The following is a 19,164-nucleotide window of genomic DNA, read 5'->3' as shown; positions in this document are numbered from 1 at the left end:
ATCTCTTTTTTTGAGTTATGAAATCTCTTTTTGTTCCTTAAACAGGTGTCTCGAGGCCTTGTAATTTATGCAACAAAGAGTCCAGGTGAGCAACCCCTCCCAGGTCTCTGCTAGGAGGCACATGACAGTAACCCAGAGATAACTTTCTTTACCACCTATGAGGGAGGCAGAGAGTGGAAACCAGACATACCCCCACAATGAAGTGGCTAAAATCAGTGACAATGCAGAGTGGTATGGAATAAAATTTATACATGTCCACTGCATGCCACCATTTCTTGATGCTCCAGTGAATCATCTAGATAGGCCATACTTTGAACTAATGTCTGAATGAGGTTTCAGTTAAATGAAGCGTATACACCTTAACCTTCATAGTGGTTGGTAAAAACAAGCACACTATATCAAAGGCTTGCAATTTAGACCAATTGAAATGATCCATAAACTATAAAGATCCCTGGTTTGATTCCTGCTCTGTGCTGAGTTAGCTGATCTCAGATAGGCTAGTAGTTGTGCTGCAATTGGGCCCAGTGACACTGGGCTGGTGAGGAGAAACAAGATTGAGCTCTGCTGTTATGTACCCTCAGTCAAATAATTTATGGCAGGGAACCAGAGGGCTGCCGCCACCAGTGGAACTGTATTCCAACAAGAATCTACACTTCAAGAGACAAGGGGATGAAAGAGGAGAAAACTGGGGAAGAGGCACTGGAAATTACTTCCATGTAAGTAAATTAAGGTGCACTATTAATTGATCCTTTACATCTACACTTGCATATTAAATGATTAGTCAAATGGAGTAATGGGTCCTGTACATTTTTTGCCACTATAAACATAAGTTTAACTTAATGATCAGTAAATAATCTACTAGTTGTAATAAAGATATGCCAATCTATATTTCCTGAATCTTTACAGTAGCAGAAGTTTCTGGAGGGGGAAAAGAGAGAAAGTGAGTGCATTTACAAAACCTGTAGATTAAAAATTACTGTTAGCTCTCCACTTAAGTAATGAAACTCACCTTCCATGGGTGTGTTTGGATCTGGCCTGTTAGCGAATACCACATCCACATACTCCAACTGCAACCGCTCAAGAGAAGCCTTCAGTCCTGCCAAAGCAGAATACATACACTTGTTAAAAACAGACCAGCCTGACAATCCTATGAAACCTTACCCTGCTGAATGGATCAGAATTTGACGTGACTAGCAGAATAAATACTGTGACTAATGCTTTAAAAGGTAAAGAACAAATTCAGCATTTTTAAAGTTTATTCCTCTGTGAAAGTTAAAGACAAACATGCGATGGTCATGCTTCATGATTTGCAGAAGTGGGTTAACAGAATGGTGGCCTAGCACACTGAATGCATTTTCTTCTGTTGGCTAGGATGAGGCTGAAGAAAAGGCAGCATTATTTATTTAGCATACTGCAACACTAAATCCGTTTTCTGTGCCTGCACTCGATACATAATGCTATCTTCATCCCTTGCCTAGCCTGTTATCTTCCACATTTCCCTGGCCAGGAACTTGGCGATTTCTGTCTTAAAATATTCCAGATTCCATTCACCACTCTAGATGTCATCAAGGTAAAATTTACTGTCACTGATATCATAAAAACTTTTAGCGTGCTCATATCAAATTACTGTCTCATACTTTAATGGAGGCATTAACCAATCATCGACAACAGCAATTTTCATACTAACATACATGTCCTACCTTCTATAATATGCTTTCGGGAGAGTCCTCTCTCAGTCTCCGCCCTGCAAGACAAACATAATTGACAGAAGCATGGCATGATTTAAGAATCAATCTGCAGTAGTAAGTCACTGATTCATTCTGGCTAACCCAGGTTAGATCACATTTCCAAATAACACCAAGTAAGCTACTTCATTGCTGTGGACAAGAGCATGCAAAAGCAGGGCTGCATCCAGAAGCATTTTTCTTCTGGAACCTCAAAACATCAGTAGTACTGAGCCACACAGACCAGGCAAGTCCCATGTATGATCCCTGGTCTGTGCTGAGGTAACTAATCTCAGCCAGAACCATGGAGTGCAACGATGGCCTCAGCACCCCTGGAATAGGAATGAGGGGGAAAACATTCACACAGCACCTTGGTCTAATGTCTCATCTGAAAGATAGAACCTCCTGATAATGCAGAAGCTTAGATTATGAGCTCAACTCCTGGATTGGGGCTTTAACCCAGAACCTTCTGGCTCAGAGATGAAAGTGCCGAGTAAATGTATAAGCACCTTATTTAGAGTTAACATTTCTTCATGACCATTCTACAATTTTTACTTCTACATTAGTATCACGCTTCTGATTACCATCTAGTGTCTCCTGCTGTAAATAGTGCGTGTGGATGTTGATGCCGAGAGGTTCAGACTCGGCTGTGATGCCTCCAATGATCAAATAGTCTGACAACACTCACTCCTATTTAGATACTCCTCTAGTACAACCTGGCAAAATATAATAGTGCACTCATGATGTAACTGAACAACACATTAGGGACACTGATCCCTTGCAGCAACCAACTACTACTAAGTCTTCAGTTATAGAAAGAAGAAAGACTTGAATTTATATAGCGCCTTTCACGACCTCAGGACGTCCCAAAGTGCTTTACAGCCAATAAAGTGCAGTCACTGCTGTAATGTAGGAAACGTGGCAGCCAATATGCACACAGCAAGGTCCCACAAACAGCAATCATCTGTTTTAGTGATGTTAGTTGAAGGATAAATATCATCTATATACTTTCACCAACAATGCCCTATACAGGACTGAATTAAGAGCTTTATGTTCCCCTTGTTGATATCCCCCTCCAGGTATATACAACTGTACGTTTTCTATTTCTTTGTTTTTCTCTCTGCAGATGATACAAGTTGAAGCTGCTCAATGGTAAATTGACATCCCCGTAGAATGCAGAACATTGCATTTATATAAGTGCTTCCAAGTAAAAATTGTAGAATGGTCATGAAGAAATGTTAACTCTAAATAAGGTGCTTATACATTTACTCGGCACTTTCATCTCTGAGCCAGAAGGTTCTGGGTTAAAGCCCCAATCCAGGAGTTGAGCTCATAATCTAAGCTTCTGCTGCATTATCAGGAGGTTCTATCTTTCGGATGAGACATTAGACCAAGGTGCTGGTGAATGTTTAAGATTTCGTAGTACTATTTGAAGAGGAGCAGGGAATTCTCCTGGTCAACATTCATCCATCAACCAAGAAATAGATTAACTGATCATTCATCCCACTGCTGTTTGTGGGATCTCATTCTGTGCAAAATGGCTGTCAGTTTGTCTACATAACAATAGGACAGTGAAGTGCTATTCTACCCTGAGGCAGGCAATAAGGCATTATATAAATGCAAGCTCTTTCTTAAGCACTTATGTAGCTCGAGTTATGGGAGACACATACACACACACACTCAAATTTATGTTACTAAACCAGGCCATAAAAACATGGAGTTATTCTGATGTTGGGATAGCACCTGTAACTGAACTGCAGCAGCAATGAGTGCAACAGCACCTACAAGCACACTATCAACCAGCACGTAGCATGTGGTAATAAACGTTGGATAGTTTAACTTCCTTGGTCGGTAACACTTCAGGGGGAGAACTATAATGCAACTAAACAAGCCAGGACAAGGATGCAGTCAGATCTACAAATATTTCACATATATTCATCTACAGGGTAAATGCTATGAATGTACGCTCCCAGTCCAAAGCCTTGCCTGCTGGGAGTGCTTATCCAGAAATCACAGGCATGCTTCCCACAATCTTCTGTCCATTAAAATGAATGGATGCAAAATTGTGGGGAGTACACCCACAATTTCCTGATATGTGCCTGCGTTCATAAAATTTACTCTCCTATATTTTGCAGGTGGCTTGGGATCTAAGGCTTTCCACTCTGCCTAGCAGCTTTACCAGTAGTTTTTCTATCTAAATCAGTCATAGATTTGGTGAAAACACCAGTATGTCAGCCAGAAGGCTTCAAAGTGCGTAAGATATGAGAATTCAGTTCCACTGTAGTTGCTAGCATATTTGAATCACGTGTACCCTATACGTCACAGGTACACTTTCTATTCAAGCTCACATACTTGATCCCAGAATGACGAGCGTAGCTGTAATTTTGCATTCAGACCTGTTTTTTTTCTCTTTCTTTGTTAATTTTCTCCCCCTCTCCTGTAGGTGTACATTACTTGTCAGGGTATGATTCGGGTGTTGCCAGGTGCTCTCTAGTACTTTGGTCATGTGGCCATTATTCATTATAGAATCTTCGCAATGGGTGTCAGTAGATAATTCAACAGGATAGTGACCAGGTAAAGGAAATCAGGCTGAATTTTCCTTCCTAACCCAAGGCAATTAGTGTCCCTACTACAACTCCGGCTCAGATTAAATAAGTCAGCACAGACTGGGAATCAAATCTTTGACCCTCCTGGTCTGACTGCTCTGCGGCTCATCCAATAAGCTTGGTAAGTCATCGGGAGAGCCAGTTCAAAATTGTTCTGTGTGCGCATTCCAATTTTAGCTGCATGGAAGGTACTGAATGGAGTTTCTCCATAAGGAGGAAGGGATTATTAGAGGCCGAATATAAGGCCGAACATTTGTGAAGTGCCGTAGGATGTTTTCTATGTTAAAAGCGCCATGTAATTGTATGTAGCTGAATAGCTCGCACACCTGCATTGGCACGAGGGAGAATAATCCAACGACTCTTGATACTTTCTGTCAAACAAGCAACTTCAGTTGGATAACAAGACATCAGTGTACACCTAGATAAAATTAGATTTGCACTTTTTTTTTTAAATATAGCGCCTTTCAATTACACAACCACAATGGTCAAAACTTAGGAATTTCAATTCTTTCCCCCAATATTCTCTACTCCTAAAGGCACTGACTCCTTGCTGGGTACAATTCCATGAGCACAAGTGCTGATTCTTCAAGCCGAGCCCAATCCCGTCTTTACACGTGCAAATGTGGAACCCTAGTTGAGATCAGCTAATTCAGTACAGACTGGGGATCGAACCTGTGCCCTTCTGGCCTGCATGGCTCAGCTGTGGACTGCCATCACCAACTGAGAACACTGGGATAGCTTACAATTACATTTCATTAAAAAAAACTGTTTTAATCACTAAAAAAAAAATCAATATCTGTTTACATACTTCCCACCCCAGAAGATTTTGGTAGTGATGACTAGGCTGGACCGTCTGTGAAGAGAAAAACAGAACAGGATGTTGATAAAGGGCTTGGTTAATTTGACTTTATGTACAGTACTGTAAGGTTAGTAAGTTAATACAATGAGAATATTCTTTAATTCACCCTCGAAACACATCAGCAAACGCTTGAGTTTAATTGTGGAAAAATAAATACATCAACCTTCCCCTTTATAGGCTGGAGATTCTGATCAGTGTTGTTCTCACACAAACGTTTAATGTTCTTGTACCAAACACCTCTCTGCTATTTTAGCTCAGGCATTAACCTGTTAAAATAGTGCAGAAGAAGTTGTACAAGCACGTTAAGTATTTGTCATGAATGACGCTGATCCTAATCTCTACTTTTATAAGTCAAGTTTCTTGCTTCAGTTTTTTGGCCCCTGGCATATGGATCACATCTTGGCTGAGAAGGTGGTGAGCCAATGTGCTTCCAGGCCTCTGCCAATGTAACCAACCACAGCGAGGTGCAACAAGGGCAGAGCAAGGTAATTCCCTTTCTGATTTCCCTTTGGGGAAATGCTTGGTCGGTGACTGGCATCTCCCCTGTATGCCTAGGAATCCACTATGTGGAGTATAAATCATAAAACTACATAGTAGTGTTCAACAAGACACATTGTTTGGGCATTGATGCACTGTATCTTTTAAATATATCTGTTGAAATACAATATTTATAAAATAGTCAGATTCATACCCCAACTTTACAGCTTTTAGGTTTCGAAGTTATTCGCAAAGCACATAAGTTTCCCAAACTGCTATCAGAGGAGGTTGTACAAACTGCAGTTTCAACCAAAAGTTAGCAACAGAAATATCTAAATGAGGTCACTGCAAAACCCGAGTGAAAAGGTTACTGAAAGACAGCTTAAAAAAAGATGCTGCGGCAGATTGATAAAAATGCAGGGAATACTTGGAGGTTAAAAAAAATGCATTATGCAATGACACTGCTCTGAATAACTGCTGAGAACACAAATAAATTATATGGTTCTTGTCACAGATGCAATAAAGCAATAACTTCTGTTTAACAGGAGAGTAGAAGGCATTTAATCAATGTGCAGGAGGCCCTTACTGGAGAGGGTACTGCAAACTGCTGCTGTGCAGCATCTTAGGAATTAAAGATCCAGCTTTATAATGTCTGAAAGATTGAGGAATTTTAAAATGAAAGCGTATTGGTGGTGATGATGACTTCATGATAATATACTGCACAGACTAGCCTAACTATTATTGTAGAACCATAGTATTTCAGAGCATAGGAGGCGGCCATTCGGCCCATTGTGTCTGTGCCAGCTGCTTCCGAGAGCAATCCAAAACAAACCTCATTGCGCCATTCTCTTCCCACTCTTGTATTTTTCTCTGCTTCAGATATTTACCAAATTTTCCCTTAAAAGATAGTGGTCTCTGCCTCATCCGCTCCCTGTGGCAAAGCATCCTACGCTCCAATAACCCCCTGTGTAAATAAACTTCTCCTAACATCTCTCCTCACTCCCTTAGTGAGGATGTTAAATTGATGACCGCTCATCACCGACTCCCCAGACCAGGGAATATTGTCTTTCCCTATTCACTATCAAAATTCTTGACAATTTTGAAAACCTTTATTAAATCTCCATTTAGCCTCCTCTGCTCCAATGGAAATAGTCCCATTATCACAAGTCTCTCCTCATAACTATAGTTCTCCATCCCTAGAATCATCCTAGTGAATCTACACTGTACGCTCTTTGTGGCTTTATCTTTTCTATAATGGGGAGCCCAAAACTGTACACAGTACTCTAATTCTAATACATTCTATTAACTGTAAATTATTAGCAAGCTTATAGTAAAGTCACAGTTGCTAGTCCTTCAGTGTGAACAGTGTCATGCATGGTGGACCTACTATTGCAGTCAGCACCAAAACAGACCAAAAGCTTTGTAAAAGCATTACAGAAAATTAACAGCATTGGTTAGAGAAGGGGAAATGTGTGCTTGTGTGTGTAAGAATTGGGTTGGGTTGTGATGCTCCTACAGTTGGACAGCTTGAGATTTTCCAATATCAACTGGGCAAAACAAGATCATTTCTGGCATAAACATTTAAGCCTAGAAATTATGTTATGTGATATTAGTGCGTGAACGATTAACCGTTAAACAACAAAGTAATTTCACACTAGCATTCTTGGATAAATTTCAGTGTATTGTCAAAGCTTTAAACTAACAAAAAAAACAAATTAAGCAAAATAAAAATTACCTCCATCCTTTCTTCTTGATGATGTTTCCCAATACAATTTCTGCCCTGGGGAGAAGAAAAGATAGTGAGGTTAAACACATTTTATATTAACGATCGAATCCAAGTCGTCTCCCATGTACGGCATATAGGATCATACCAGCTTCCTTCTCTAATGATCAGACGATATTTTGCCTGTATAGCAATTGCACAGCTATACAATATCAGCATTCTTTACAGGGTTGCAGCCTGCCCTGTTAGGTGATTATCTATTCAGTGAGTTTGTTTTTTTAAAAGCTCAAAGTCCTCCATTATTCAGTTCAATAACTGTTTATATAAGTGGATTAGAATTTTCTTTCTCTTTTTTCTTCCATTTTTGCTCTGTCACTACTTCCATCATTCACTCTTTCCTTCTCTCCATCTCTACTTCCTTCTCTTATTCTCCTTAATCACAATTAGTTTATTAAATCTAAATGTACTTAAGCTGAATTATTTTAAATACAAAGCAGAAATTCTCTAAATTTGTAGGTGTACACAGCACACGACCTGTTACCTATATAACTTTGAATAAGTTAGCAAACAGTAATACATGTAACCGAACATAACTCTGGGGGGGGGGGGGGAGGGAACTACTTTTCCTCCAGATTTTCTCCCCAGACTTTCTCATTTGGACTGACCCATTCTCAAAGACATTAACTGATTCGATAGTATGGGTTCCACAGGTGCCACTGGCTATCCAGTATTTTGTCCAAATAGCCAATCTACATGCGTAAATCTGGAAAGTGAGTACTGGCATACCATATGACTGTGGGAGCATCACAGCCGAGTCTGACCCTGTCCTCACCTGACATCCACACAGGATGGCTGGATAGAGAGCAAGAGGGGCTGATTTTTTCCCCATCCGTAGCCCTGCGAAGGCTAATTACAGCAGTCCACTTGTTACCCCAGCTGAGATCTGCTCGGCACAGACCAGGGAGTTAACCTGGGGCAGCAGCCAGGTTTTTGCATGAATGGTATGTATGAAGAAACAATTTGCCTTTGAAAGACACTGCATTAATTGGTTGCTTTCAGTTGTTATATGAGGCTGTTGTTTAACATAATTTTCCCCACTCGAAGGCCAAACACCCCAGCACTATCTTGAAAACAAAATCAGTAAAATTAGAAATTCCCAGGAAATAAATCCTACCATTAAAATATAAAATAACATTTTATGTGAATTTTGAACACATTAATGCAAGGGCAGGTCAGAGGTGGGGAATGGGAACCCTTTCCATTTCAGGCACCCAGTGTCAGCATTAGCACAATTAGATACAAAGTAAAGCTCCCTTTACTCTGCCCCAACAACGTGCCTCAGTCACTTCTGAAGAGTATCCCCTACTGCACCCAGTACGTTATTTTTCCATTCTCCACACCAGCTATCCTTTGGCCTCTCCGAATGAGACTGCTAATTTAGTGATGACTAGCAGCAAATTAAGCAGAGCATTGGGCTGAGCATTCATGCCCAATAGGAACGAGGTTGAGACTGGCCAAACTCATCTCACATTGGATCCTTACAGATAGCAGACTGAGGATATTTTCATTCTCTGCATTAATAAGTATAAGCACTGCTCTAATATAGCTCATGTATGAAATTATCAGAATGTGCTATTTGCATAAGACCATAAGAGATAGGAGCAGGAGTAGGCCATTTGGCCCCTCGAGCCTGCTCCGCCATTTAATGAGATCATGGCTAATCTGATTTTTACCTCAACTCCACTTTCCCGCCCTTTCCCCATATCCTTTGACTCCCTTGCTGATCAAAAATTTGTCCAACTCAGCCTTGAATGTATTCAATGACTCAGCCTCCACAGTTTTTTGGGGTAAAGAATTCCAAAGATTTACGACCCTCTGGGAGAAGAAATTCCTCCTCATTTCCATCTTAAATGGGCGACCCCTTATTCTGAGACTATGCCCCCTAGTTTCAGATTCCCCATGAGGGGTAACATCCTCTCAGCATCTACCCTGTCGAGTCCCCTCAGAATCTTGTATGTTTCAATAAGATCTCTCCTCATTCTTCTAAACTGCAATGAGTATAGACCCAACCTGTTCAATCTTTCCTCATAAGACAACCCTTCCATACCCGGAATCAACCGAGTGAACCTTCTCTGAACTGCCTCCAATTGCAAGTATGTCCTTCCTTAAATAAGGGCACTAGAACTGTACGCAGTACTCCAGGTGTGGTCTCACCAGCACCCTGTACAGTTGTAGCACGACTTCCCTGCTTTTATACTCCATCCCCCTAGAAATAAAGGCCAATATTCCGTTTGCCTTCCGGGTTACTTGCAGCATTTTGTAGTATATTTCCATTCAATATTTTGCTTTTTTATTTTTCCTCCCAAAGTGGATGACTTCACATTTTCCCACATTATATTCCATCTGCCAAATGTTTGCCCATTCGCTTAACCTGTCAATATCCCTTTGCAGACACTTATGTGTCCTCATCACAACTTGCTTTTCCACCTATCTTTGTATCATCAGCAAATTTGGCCACAAGACACTCTGTTCCTTCATCCAAGTCATTTATATAAATTGTAAATAGTTGAGGCCCCAGCACTGATCCCTGCGGCACCCCACTAGTTACAGATTGCTATTTTGAAAATGACCCTTTTATCCCGACTCTTTGTTTTCTGTTAGTTAGCCAATCCTCTATCCATGCCAGTATATTACCCCCAACACCATTAGCTCTTACCTTGTGCAGTAATCTTTTATGCGGCACCTTATCGAATGACTTTTGGAAATCCAAATATACTGCATCCATTGGTTACCCTTTATCCACTCTGCCCGTTACTTCCTCAAAGAACTCTAATAAATTCTAATAAATCACCAGGTATTGTTCTCTGACTATAAATGCGGTAACCCTCCATGGAATCCCACACACGCTCACCTGACGAAGGAGAAAGCCTCCGAAAGCTTGTGATTTTCAAATAAAACAGTTGGACTTTAACCTGGTGTTGTAAGATTCCTTACAATTATAAAAGATGTGATAATAGAACACTTGGAGGGCATTAACGGGATTGGACAAAGTCAGCATGGGTCTATGAAAGGGAAATCATGCTTAACAAATCTACTGGAGTTTTTTGAGGATGTAACCAGTAGAATAGATAGGGGAGAACCAGTGGATGTGGTGTATTCAGATTTTCAGAAGGATTTTGATAAGGTCCCACACAAGAGGTTAGTGTGCAAAATTAAAGCACATGAGATTGGGGGGAATATACTGGCATGGATTGAGAATTGGTTGACAGACAGGAAACAGAGAGTAGGAATAAACGGGTCTTTTTGCGGGTGGCAGGCAGTGACTAGTGGAGTACCGCAGGGATCAGTGCTTGGGCCCCAGCTGTTCACAATATATATCAATGATTTGGATGAGGGAACTAAATGTAACATTTCCAAGTTTGCAGACGACACAAAGCTGGGGTGGAATGTGAGCTGTGAGGAGGATGCAAAGAGGCTCCAATGTGATTTAGACAAGTTGGGTGAGTGGACAAAACATGGCAGATGCAGTATAACGTGGATAAATGTGTGGTTATCCACTTTGGTTGTATAAGCAGAAAGGCAGATTATCTGAATGGTGATAGATTGGGAAAAGGGGAGGTGCAATGAGATCTGGGTGTCCTTGTACACCAGTCGCTGAAAGCGAGCATTCAGGTGCAGCAAGCAGTTAGGAAGATGAATGGTATGTTGGCCTTCATTGCAAGAGGATTTGAGTACAGGAGCAGGGATGTCTTATTGCAGTTATACAGGGCCTTGGTGAGACCACATCTGGAGTATTGTGTGCAGTTTTGGTCTCCTTATCTGAGGAAGGATGTCCTTGCCATGGAGGGAGTGCAACGAAGGTTTACCAGACTGATTCCTGGATGGCAGGACTGACGTATGAGAGATTGGGTCGACTAGGCCTATATTCACTAGAGTTTAGAAGAATGAGGGGTGATCTCATCAAAACATATAAAATTCTAACAGGACTAGACAGACTAGATGCACGGATGATGTTCCCGATGGCTGGGGAGTCCAGAACCAGGGGTCACAGTCTCAGGATACGGGGTATGCCATTTAGAAGCGAGATGAGGAGAAATTTCTTTACTCAGAGGGTGGTGAACCTGTAGAATTCTCTACCACAGAAGGCAATGGAGGCCAAGACATTAGATGTATGCAAGAAGGAGATAGATATATTTCTTAACGCTAAAGGGATCAAGGGATATGGGGAAAAAGCGGGAACAGGGTACTGAGTTAGACGATCAGCCACGATCATTTTGAATGGCGGAGCAGGCCCGAAGGGCTGAATGGCCTACTGTTGCTCTTATTTTCTATGTTTAATGGATTCTAGCATTTTCCCAATGACAGATGTTAGGCTAACTGGTCTATAGTTACCTGCTTTCCATCTCACTCCCTTCTTGAATAGGGGTGTTACGTTTGCAGTTTTCCAATCCGCTGGGACCTTTCCAGAATCTAGTCAATTCTGGAAAATTACAACCAATGCATCCACTATCTCTGTAGCCACCTCCTTGAAGATCCTCGGATGCAAGCCATCAGGTCCAGGGGACTTGTCGGCCTTGAGACCCATTAGTTTACCTAGTACTTTTTCTCTAGTGATAGTGATTGTTTTTAGTTCCTCCCTCCCCATTGCCCCTTGATTTTCTACTATTATTGGTATGTTATTAGTGTCTTCTACTGTGAAGACAGATACAAAATATCTGTTCAATTCCTCTGCCATTTCCTTGTTTTCCATTATTATTTCCCCAGTCTCATCCTCTAAGGGACCAATGTTTACTTTAGCTACCCTCTTCCTTTTTATATACTTGTAGAAGCTTTTACTGTCAGTTTTTATATTTCTTGCTAGTTTACTCTCATAATTTATTTTCTCCCTCTTTATTGTTCTTTTAGTCATCCTTTGCTGGTTTTTAAAGTTTTCCCAATTTTTGGGCTTACCAGTAATCTTTGCCATGGTGTCTGCTTTTTCTTTTAACCTGATACCATCCTTGACTTCCTCAGTTAGCCATGTTTGGTTCACCCTTTTTGTGGAATCTTTCCTCCTCACGGGGATATATTCTTGTTGTGAGTCATAAAATATCTTTTTAAATGTTTGCCACTGCTTATCCACCATCATACCATCTAATCTGTTTACCCAGTCCACTTTAGCCAATTCCACTCTCATTCCTTTATAATTGCCCTTATTTAAGTTTAACACAATAGTTTCAGGCCCAAGATCCTTGCTCTCAAACTGGATGTGAAATATTGCACAAAGTTTGAACTGGACTCAAAATTGGCATGAAAAGGCCATATATAAATGCGATTGTCACAAAATTAATACATGCATATATGATCCTCTTCAAACTAAACCATTTTAGAAACCACCATTTTAAACATCTTTATTGTTTTGTGAAAAATCTGCTCAAGTGCAACCCAAAAAACCACTAACTTATTTTGTTTTTGATGTATCTTGCTGACATCATGCTTAAGTAAAACAATTTTCCAGCTTGCTGATTCATGTGCTCCTAGCCTTTTGAATTTGGGAGCTATCTGCAATATTTCTTCCTGGCGAGCAGTCTAATATTAACCATGACATTTGTTGTTCAATAAATATGCCAACTTGCAGAGATTTCTGGATTTAAGATGGCGTATTGATGACTGCAGTATATAAATAGGAACAAGGAGTAAACATGCACTACCTACAGTGTGATCACAATCGCAATCAGTAAATAACACAATACTATTTATTTCTTACTTAAAGATTAATGTTAGAGGCTCACTCGATACAATTCCACCCCAAGCACCCAAAACTGCCTTTCAGGAGACAGTACATCAATCCAGGAGGAGGACTAAGTCAATAACAGTGACCCAGCCAGCAAAATCATCAATTGCACCACTAGCTGATGTGGGTAGGACCCTTTGTCCCCTGCCAACCCAGCTAAATCCCAGAGACCAGGACCAAGACCAAACAAATTGCTCCAATCGCTAAATACTCGCTGCCAAAAGTGCATGCACAGCCATGGTAAATTCAATGCACCCTTTTGTGAGCAAAGTATATAACTCTATGTGTAGTAGTTATATTCAAAACATAATAGAAAGCTTAGCACCGTACAGTAAGCTCAGGAGGTATGTGCACTGTCTACAACACACAATATTGTCATCTTACACAGGAAGGAAAGTACATTCATAGCAGACCCTAGCAGAAACTGCTTTGGGTGCCAGAAAAGAAATGTTTAATAAGGTGTGTTACAACAGCTTATTACCAGCAGGGTAATTACAAACATGTGATCGCTAGTGGTTTGTAGCTGTTACATTGGAGAGCACAGTTATAGGCTGGTTGCTTTCTATGCATTCTCCCTTGGAGCAGGAACCTTAAAATCCCCCACACCCAACATTGCAGTATGTAATACCACAAAGGACAACTCTACTACATACATATTAATGTTTCTGCCAAAAGTGCAATTGTTCCCATTCACTTGTTTGTTGATTGCTATGGGGAAGGATATTTGTGATCTCAGAACCTAGCACAAAGGAAGATGGTAGTGGTTGTTGGAGGCCAATCATCTCAGCCCCAGGTCATTGCTGCAGAAGTTCCTCAGGGCAGTGTCCTAGGCCCAACCATCCTTAGCTGCTTCATCAATGACCTTCCCTCCATCATGAGATCAGAAATGGGGATGTTCGCTGATGATCGCAGTGTTCAGTTCCATTCGCAACCCCTCAGATAATGAAGCAGTCCGTGCCCAATGCAGCAAGACCTGGACAACATCCAGGCTTGGGCTCATAAGTGGCAAGTAACATTCGCGCCAGACAAATGCCAGGCAATGACCATCTCCAACAAGAGAGAGTCTAACCACCTCCCCATGACATTCAACGGCATCACCATCGCTGAATTCCCCCACCATCAACACCCTGGGGGTCACCATTGACCAGAAACTTAACTGGACCAACTACATAAATACTGTGGCTACGAGAGCAGGTCAGAGACTGGGTATTCTACGGCAAGTGACTCACCTCCTGACTCCCCAAAGCCTTTCCACCATATACAAGGCACAAGTCAGGAGTGTGATGGAATACTCTCCAATTGCTTGGATGAGTGCAGCTCCAACAACACTCAAGAAGCTCGACACCATCCAGGACAAAGCAGCCCACTTGATTGGCACCTCATCTACCACCCTAAACATTCACTCCCTTCACCACCGGCGCACCGTGGCTGCAGTGTGTATCATCTACAGGATGCACTGCAGCAAATCTCCAAGGCTTCTTCGACAGCACTCCCAAACCCGTGACCTCTACCACCTAGATGGACAAGGGCAGCAGGCACATAGGAACACCACCACCTGCACGTTCCCTTCCAAGTCACACATCATCCTGGCTTGGAAATATATTGCCATTCCTTCATCGTCGCTGGGACAAAATCCTGGAACTCCCTACCTAACAGCACTGCAGCGGTTCAAGGCGGCGGCTCACTACCACCTTCTCAAAGGCAATTAGGGATGGGTAATAAATGCTGGCCTTGCCAGCGACGCCCACATCCCATGAACAAATGAAAAAAAGACAACCAGGCATCTTTGTTATTCATCTCCCTACCACTCAAATATACAAAGTCCAATATTTTTTTTTAAAATTCAGATTCTAAAGAGATGCCCTGTAATTTTTTAAATAAATCCCAACAGCATATTTGCAACAACTCCTTTAAGACTGCACAGATTCTGTTTATGCATGGTATTAATCCAATGTTTCCAATATTTTACAGACAGGAAAATTATTGCTCAGTGACCAAGTCAATTTCAGAATTTTCCTGGAACACTGCTGTATTCATGACTGCAGCAAATAACCCAGGTTATTGATTGCTGCGCTACCAGTTTTCACAATTGCAAAGCAGTTTTGCCTTCCCTCAGAGGATTGTAAGGAAGCTCAGGTCTTGGGAATGTCTACATGACCAGTTAATCTGCTGTAGTTTGAGTAAAAGTAGGCCCAAACATTAGATTTTCAGTTTGCACTACTACATAAAGGCGAACGGCTTCTTGCATAGAAACTGGGCTTTCACATCAAATAAAGGGTACTTTGCCACATTTTATGCTAGCCTAGTTCATCTCCAGTTTCTTGGGTTCCTTGCAGCATGTATTATAGGTGCACTTCCAGGAGGTGTAACAGGGAGTGGGAGCCCAGGCTGCTTTTCTGAGGGACACTGAGGCTAACTGTAGGACCCCCACTGCTGAGATCAACAACACAGCACAGGTCCTGGACTAAACCTCAGGCCTTCCTGGTCTGTCTGGCTCATTTACTCAATGTTTTAACCAGCTGTGCCACCAGGGAAGGACTGTTACCATGTCATGTTTCAATAAAGTATAAAAGACTTTAATTAAAAAAATCCTTCTCATAGCATTAACTGCAAAGACTACTGTGTAACCCTGGTGTCCAGAACAACATTCATCTGAAATTCCTCCCATAATTTGCTCTAACCTAATCCAAACTGCTTTATTGAGCTATCTTGGTTAAATATCTTCAACAAAATGCAAGGTGCTGTACCAATTTACTAATACTGGGATTTTATTTTCCCGGCTGCTTATTCCTCATTGAGTTGTTCCAATTATCTTCATTATCTCTCAACATTTCGCAACTGGCAGCTGTAAAGACATGCCGCCACAGCTGGGATATTCAAACTGTGCACCAAACGGCAATCAGTCAACATCCCTCTGTAGACCTGCTGTTACCTAAGGAGAAATCCTACAGGATATACAGTCAGTCAGCATCTTTCAGCTCTATGGGAATGGTACCTTCCAGCTCAATTAGTCACTATCCACAATCTTAATATTAATGACTTAAGTTAAAGTGGCTGTGTGTGGGGATTAGGTAAGCATTGATCACTTAATTTCAAAGAATATCTCAAAATTGAACTCCAGACCGGTAATTTAAATCACCAGGTACATCTCCTAAAACATTATATAAAACTAGGATACATAAAGATGCTTTTTAAAAATGCCTTGTCTGTAGTTAGCTTCCTCTCTAGATTATTTTGTAGTGCATGCTGAGAATGACGTGAAAGGGCCATTCAGCTCATTCTTTTAGTACATTAACACACCCATCATGGCATCTAATTGCATTCTGAATAACCCCAGTGTTTTGTCTCTATTGCCTTGCCTGGTAAATGACGCCAAATGGTTATTATTCTAAGAAGTTTTTAAACTGATATCTGTTCTCAATTTATTGCTCTTTAATTTCTATTTACGTCCTATGGGCCAACTTTTCAGGTCTAGTTTGAAATAATAATGAGTTTACTTTAGCTATACTACTTGATATTTTATGTACTTTGATGAATGCCACACTTAACTGTCTTCTTTCTAGTCTTTTTTTTAATATTCATTCATGGGATGTGGGTTAGGGTTAGGCCAGCATTGATTGCCCATCCCTAATTGCCCTTGAGAAGGTAGTGGTGAGCCTCCTTCTTGAGCAACTGAGTGGCTTGCTAGGCCATTTCAGAGGGCTATTAAGAATCAACCACATTGCTGTGGGTCTGGAGTCACATATGGGTCAGACTGGGTGGGAAGGCTTCCTTCCCTAAAGGACATTAGTGAACCAGATGGGTTTTTACGACAATCTGGTAGTTTCATGTCCACTATTACTGATAGTTTTTTTTTATTCCAGATTTTATTTAATTAATTTAATTAAAATTCCCCAGCTGCCATGGCAGGATTTGAACTCATGACTCCAGAATATTAGTCCAGGGCTCTGGATTACTAGTCCAGTAACATAACCATTATGCTACCGAACCCGTACTGCAGGGCTCTTTCCTCATAGCTTATCCCCGTTACACATGGGATCAGTCTTGTTGCTCTTTTCTGTATCCGATCTAATGCAACTTTTTGTGATGTGATATTTAAAAATGAATATAGTATTCAGTGTTGTCTGGCCAGTACAAGGTAAAGCCTTAACTTTCTATTAGTTTAGTTCCCAGACTAATGGGGCACATGGGTGACCAGATCTTACACTTCTGTGCCAGCTTAGCTCAGTTTGTAGCACTCTTGCCTCTGTGCTAGTAGGTTGTGGGTTCAAGCACCACTATTGACTACATTCTCTACTAAAAAGCTGGATACATCCATAAACTCAATTGCATTAGACACTCATATTTTCATGCTTTGCTGAGCTGTCTGTAAGGGTCTCCATTTACATGCAAATATGCCTTGATTAGGAATAGCCGTAGGAACAAAGGCAAATAGGGGAGACATATGCTCAAAAGAAGACCTGCAACTTCTGGGAACTCTACTTGAATATATTAGCTTCCAATATTTGCTGAATACCAACAACTATGCAAACCTTTTTGTACAGTTGCTGATCCCAGGCTCTCAATCTCAGCATCGTTCCAGTAATGTGGCTGTACAGTATCAATCTTTATAAATAATGCACAAGGCTACCTAATGTCTCAGCCATTAAAATATTAAATGGTGCATCCCATTTCAAATGAGCTTTAAAACATTTGTCATCAATTTGGCCAACCTGAACAGGAATAAGATAGCTATAAAAAGGTCACCGACTTTTTGATCATCAAGCACATTCTTCCGCAGGTTTTTTCTTAAAAAAGAGATCATGAGTGTCTTAACAAAAAGCAAAAAACTGCAGATGCTGGAAATCTGAAACAGAAACGTAACATGCTGGAAACACTCAGATCAGTCAGCATCTGAGGAGAGAATAGATCATTTAACGTTTTGGGGGTGGGCCCTTTGTCAAGACTGGTAGATATTACGGAAGAACAGTTTTAGAAAAACAACAAAGGGAAGTGGAAGGAAATAACACACAGAAGAAAAGAAATAGAATGACCTGTAAAGTGCTTAAATGGCAGAAATGATATTGGCAATGACAACAGAAGATAAAACTAAAGAAATCGCTGAAATTAAAGACACTTACGAGAGAACATGTCAATAGCTGAAGGAGGTGGAGGATGAGGCAAGTAGAAATAGAAGCACAAAAAAATTGCCAAGACAGAGCAGGCTCCAGTGGCCCAGGAGCCTGGGAGAAAAATAAAAGCAGATTAACATCAAGGGTGCAGAGTGGCCTTCAGCACAGTATTCCAAAGGAGGGACCCCACCACAAGCACTAAACCTGTCCATCCCCCCACCCCCACCGAAACACTGGCATTCCGATTCCATATTGCCAGCGCTTTCTGCCGAAGAGAATGTGGGAACTATAAATTAAGGTCCTTAAGTTATTGATGTCAATATTAAAGCCAGAGGGCTGCGGAGTGCCTAACAGAAAGATAAGGTAACATTCCTAATGTTGAGCTTCATCGGAACAGTGCAGAAAGCCAAGGTAGAAAGATCAGAGTGGGAGTGGGATGGGCAACTGAAGTGGCAAGTATCAGGGAGCTCGTGGTTGCATTTGTGGACAGAACAAAGGTGTTCAGTGAAGTAGTCACCTAATCTGTGTTTGGTCTGCCTAATCATTAGTGTCTTATTCATTCCAAGGAAAATCTAGCAAGCTCTTTGAATGATCCAAGGTTCTGTCTTTATAATATTTATCAGAGTGTCAGGCAAACAAAAGGAATTTGAAAGGAAGAAAATAAAGATCTTGCATTATAATAGCATCTTTCACGACCTCAAGTTGCCCCAAAATGCTCTACAGTCACTGAAGTGCTTTTGAAGTATAGTCACTGTTACAATGTAGAGAAATAAGTGATTTAATCATTTGGTTATGAATGAAACTATAAGTAGAACTCAACAACAACTTGCATTTATATAGCACCTTTAATGTAGTAAAATGTCCCAAGGTGCTTCAAAGGAACGTTATCAA

The 19,164-nt window shown here is 41.0% G+C and overlaps 1 protein-coding gene across 7 annotated transcripts in view; it reads right to left on the bottom strand.

The window, feature by feature from the left end:
• kcnab2a (potassium voltage-gated channel subfamily A regulatory beta subunit 2a) overlaps window positions 1-19,164 on the bottom strand; it is a 274,196-nt gene that overhangs the window by 35,808 nt on the left and 219,224 nt on the right. For all 7 annotated transcript variants that reach the window (XM_067970202.1, XM_067970204.1, XM_067970206.1 and 4 more), the window contains 4 exons: window positions 7,402-7,446; window positions 5,139-5,183; window positions 1,701-1,744; window positions 1,010-1,096 (listed from right to left, as the gene is read on the bottom strand). In XM_067970202.1, coding sequence (XP_067826303.1) covers window positions 1,010-1,096; window positions 1,701-1,744; window positions 5,139-5,183; window positions 7,402-7,446 — 221 coding nt within the window. The remainder of the gene's footprint in view (window positions 1-1,009; window positions 1,097-1,700; window positions 1,745-5,138; window positions 5,184-7,401; window positions 7,447-19,164) is intronic.

The sequence above is a fragment of the Heptranchias perlo genome, chromosome 32 (genome assembly GCF_035084215.1).
Source record: "Heptranchias perlo isolate sHepPer1 chromosome 32, sHepPer1.hap1, whole genome shotgun sequence".
NCBI lineage: Eukaryota > Metazoa > Chordata > Chondrichthyes > Hexanchiformes > Hexanchidae > Heptranchias > Heptranchias perlo.
Note: the sequence above shows the minus strand (reverse complement) of the source record. Positions and strands in the feature narration are given on the sequence as shown.